The 4,566-nt window shown below is 56.3% G+C and overlaps 1 protein-coding gene across 1 annotated transcript in view; it reads right to left on the bottom strand.

Annotated features, from left to right (window-relative positions):
- The window catches only part of FRMD4A (FERM domain containing 4A), a 187,828-nt gene that overhangs the window by 62,972 nt on the left and 120,290 nt on the right, over positions 1-4,566 (bottom strand). The window contains exon 11 of the mRNA XM_023530357.1: positions 241-317. Within this exon, the coding sequence (XP_023386125.1) occupies positions 241-317 (77 nt within the window). The remainder of the gene's footprint in view (positions 1-240; positions 318-4,566) is intronic.

Raw genomic sequence — 4,566 nt, 5'->3', positions numbered from 1 at the left:
GTAGGCAGATGAGATGGTCGCGGTGTCACTGACTTCACACACTCACTTGAACCCACGGCATCTACCCACACGCACGGCACAAAGCAAAGCTTCGCCGTCTGACCTGAACCCTGTCCTCCCCGATCACCCACCCTGCCCCCGCCGACATGGACAGCAACAATGACTGCACAAAGGTAGGAATATAAATAATATGCCGGGCGGGCCACGCGCTCCCAGAAGAAAAGGCGTTTCCCAGCTTACCTGCGTGGGTCATGAACTTCCACGGAAAACTTCTTTTCTCTGAAATACAGGTTTTCCAACTGCCTCCACTGGAATATCTGGACAGAAAACAATGCGGGCTGAATTCAGGAGAGGCTGGTTCACAGCCGGTGGTCTCCTTATCGAAGAAGCACAGACGTGGAGTTGTTTGCACCTCCTCAGCCTCTTGCTTCTCACACACACACACACACACTCACACTCACACACTCACACACACACAGACGCGGCTCTCCAGTTCAAAACCCGGCAGCGTGGGTGTGGGTTTTCCTGCAAGTTCTTTTCAAGTTGTTGCCGGCTGCTTTGCCTTTGTTGAGTTCTCCAAAGACAGTTCGCGGCTCTGCAGACTTTTCCCTCCGAGGGGAGGGGAGGGGAGGGGAGGGGACAGCGGGGAGAGGGGGCGGGCCGGCGGGAGGGAGCAGTAGCCATCTGCCCTGGGCTTCCTCCCTCCAGCGCTGGGACGGGAGGTGCTGAGTTCCCAGCCTCCCATCGGGACTCCACTTCCTGCCACTAATGTGTAAGCGCTCGGACTCACCCTGGTGATTCGGCCGCTCAGGAAGCTTCCTTGCGAAGGGCGGGGGCCGCCCTGACCTTATTATCGGGGGTGGGGGGTGGGGGGTGGGTAGGCAACTCAAGATAACAATACGTGCCCGTCAGAGCCCAAGCAGTACGGAGAACGCCAAGGGTCCTGCTGCTGGGCAGGACGCTGCGGCCGCCGGGGGCTCCCTAGGCAGGGTGGGAAGGGGGACGAAGGCAGCTCTGAAAAGTGGGCAGTAAAAAGGGTTCCTGCCAGGCCCCCCTCAGGCCCCGGTGGGCATTCTTCCTTCCGAGGGGCAACCCCATAAGTCGGAAGCGGACCGCAGTGGCTGGGACTGATTAGGCTGCCGCTTTGCCCTGAGGGGGTGCCCTGCACAGGCTGAGAGAAGGCAGTTACCCAACCCTCTGGGAAATGCCAGAAGAGGTTAGAGTTATGCAGGCATACTTATGTTTGGTGCATACTGCATCCCTTCCATGTACTTAGAATTTGAGTTTACTCTGCTCAGAGCAGGGTATGGCAGGACCCCGAGCTGGTCCTCTCTCCTGGAGCAGCTGACCCCTCCCGGCATCCTCGCCAAGGCACACGCTTCTCAGAGTCTCATCTCAGACCCAGAGCCCCCTCACCTGGGGCTCCTGCCCCTGACTCCTGGTTTCCCCTCCCTAGAGATGTGGCTGCAGGTTCCCTGAATACTGTCAACCAGCCCTGCCCGGCCCAGGACTCTGCTAGCCAGGGCTTGGCCAGGGGACTCCACCCCTCCGTCAAACCGGCTGGAATAAAAGCGATTTCTAGAATGGCTGCATTCTTTTCTCCTCATAACGCGCTCAGCAGAATTTTAGGGTTATTGTGTCTGCATCCTGAGGAGGAGGACCTCTACTCGCCTGTATCACGGAGCCACCTCTTGATGCACAGCTCATGGTACCCGGCACCCTGAAGCCAAGGGAAAGGGTAACTTCCCTCCTCCGTTAGCGGCAATTCCAAGTGGGTGGAGTGACGACTCAAGGAAAGCCAAGTGCCCCAAAGCCCTGCACTAGCTCAGGCCGCTCTGTGTCAGGCCACAGATGAAATGCCGCCTGCGGAGAGCCCCTACGACCCAAATGACAGGACTGTGTCTCAGGCTCCTAGCTGGTGCTCTGCCACACTAAATCCCCTCAAGGAACACACCCAAAGTCCCTCTCTGACCCGCGGCTGTTAGATAAGTATGGACGTGCCATCTCAATTGTGGCCACCTCTGGGTTCCTGACACCACCCTTGTAACCGGCAGGTACCACACGGGCCAAAGCTGCACAGGCCCTGCAGGCCGACAAGCTCTGCTCGCATGCAGGCGCCTCCACACCCAAGCGGCCTGCCCGCCCTCAGGAAACTGGCAGCGCGTCCTTCAGCCTCAGTGTCCCCGCCTGTAAAACACGGGGATAACCGCCCCGTCCCGCACACCTCAGCAGCAACAGACCACCGTAGGTACAGCGTTGGCACAAAGTAAATTCTCAATGAACACAGATCTTATCGTGATTCCTACTTGTTCCGACTTGTCCCAAATCCTGGCAAGTAAAAGAATAACTCGGAACTAAAACGATCCTTTTCTTAAATTTCCTAACTCAAGCCCCAACGCCAGCGTTTAAGCAAATACAGTTTGATTATCTGCGTGCTGAAAATCTCGAAGGAAGCGTACAGAACTATGCCCCACCCCTCCTCCCCTTTCCTTCGAAGAAAATGGATGGAAGACCCAGGCTGGTCCCTGAGGGGGACCTTCAGCCCCTGTGCTGCACCCACCCACCTTGACCAGGACCACCCTTCACGGGCATGTGACTCGTGAGCCCCCGCTCAGATGGGCCTCTGCTTAACTCAACAACTCTGCTATCACTATCTTGAAATCCTCAGTAAGTCTGGATGCAGGGGCCCTGTGTTTTCATTTTGCACCAGGGCCAAACACTCCGTCCCTGACCCCCATTCTTTAGTCCTGGCAGGTGCCAGCGCCGCAGACTGACCTGGGCAGGGCGTAGGGTAAGGTGCCCACCCTGCATCTGCCTGGCAGACCTCCAGGAGCTTCCTCCTCTCCATCAGGAAGCGTGAGTGCTCACACACCCTCCTCCTGGGCCTTTGGTTCCAAGCTCCCTGCCACCCCATGAAGAACCCCCAAGCAGAGCCAGCGTCCAGAGGGACTGCTCCCGGGCAGCCCTCCTTCTCCCCCGTCCCTGGAAAACAGAACACCCCACCTTCCCTTACAGTGCTCCCCACACTGCACCATGGAGGGCCTCTTCCCTGCCGACCTGCTGACTGGCCCAGACCAAGCGCCTGGCTGGGCTGCGGGGCCTTCCGCCACCCCCGCTGCCACCCAGACTCCTGTCCGGGCACTGACTGCACCCTGGCCACCTGGTTCTGGCCCTCCCTGGGGTGCTGTATGGTCTGTGCGAGCTTTCTAGAATTTTCTAACCAGGGCAGAGCCCTGCCTTTCCCCCATGTCAGCTACAATTTTTCAATTTTGCAAATGAAATACTGGGAAAGGAGGGTGGGAGTGAGGTGGCTGGAGGGCAGTTTTTCAGGACAGGATGGCATTGGGACATCTGCAGGGTGCCAGGAACAGTGGCCACACTGGCCGGATCCTCACTCTTTACTTAGGGGCTGGGGAGGGCTGGACAGCAGGGTCTGAAGGTGGGGGACGCAGCCAGGGCAGTCACCGCCTGTTGTAAATACACTGTCTCTTCATAGGGGGCGAGGGCTGCGTGTTTCTGTTCCCAAGTTCCCTTTGCCCCAGAGCTCAGAGGCCTGGCCTGCTACACCGTCCACCAAAGCCGGCAGAGTAAAAACACCAAACGAGCAAATGGAAGATGCCTGGCCTGGTGTCCCCGTGGTAAGCAGGCCACATGGGGTCTGACGAGCTGGGCCGGGGGTAGCTCCTGGGCTCAGTGCTGCAGCAGCGTAACCAGGATTACCATGGAAAGACATCCACATGTTCTGTGACTCCACATAAAAACGTAACACACATACACACACACACACGGGGATCCCTGTGACTGGGCGAGTTCCCTGGGGTTTGGGGTAACGCCTATGGCCAGTTATGCCCAAGGACTTAATTAGAAGCCAAAAATACAGAGCCTATCAATAAAGGATTTATTAATACCTATTAAATCAAAGCCTTTCTAACACGCTTCACCTGGGCATCTTCAAAAGCTCTGCAAACACCCCTTCTTTGATCTTTTAGCATCCCCGAGAAGAGTGAGCGGGAAATTTTCTTCTTGGGGAAAACGAGGTCCAGAGAAACCAGGGCAACTGCCTAAGGCCACACGGCAAGTCAGGGACGGAACCAGAAGCAGGAGCCAGGGCACCTGGTGCATTAGTGTGACCTCTGTGTTCCTTTCTGCGCTGGGCCACCAATTAGTGGGACGAGCACTCTGCTCACCAGCGGCTGGCGAACTTTACGAGTGGGATGATTTTTACAAATGAGCAATGGTTGTGACCGTAAGCATCAAAGCAAACCTTTTTAGTCCTACACAGGGGGCTCTTCTTCCCTTGTAGGCTGTAAATGGTAAGTATTACTTCTTTCTCTTTTTAAAGACTTGGATTATTCTGGCTGTCCACATGGAGAAGCCTTAGCATTCAGCAGCTTTCAATCGAGGACTAACGGACAACAAAATTCAGGATGAAGAACCAACAGCCTTAATAATTGGGGCTTGCCCTGGAGACGAACGTATAGAGAAACCGCCTGGAAGTGGTTTTACTGAGGCGGTGTCTGTTACCACCCTTGAGACCGTGCCTGGTACTAGATGTGGATTTCATAG

The sequence above is a fragment of the Pteropus vampyrus genome, unplaced genomic scaffold (genome assembly GCF_000151845.1).
Source record: "Pteropus vampyrus isolate Shadow unplaced genomic scaffold, Pvam_2.0 Scaffold49, whole genome shotgun sequence".
NCBI classification, from domain to species: Eukaryota; Metazoa; Chordata; class Mammalia; order Chiroptera; family Pteropodidae; genus Pteropus; species Pteropus vampyrus.
Note: the sequence above shows the minus strand (reverse complement) of the source record. Positions and strands in the feature narration are given on the sequence as shown.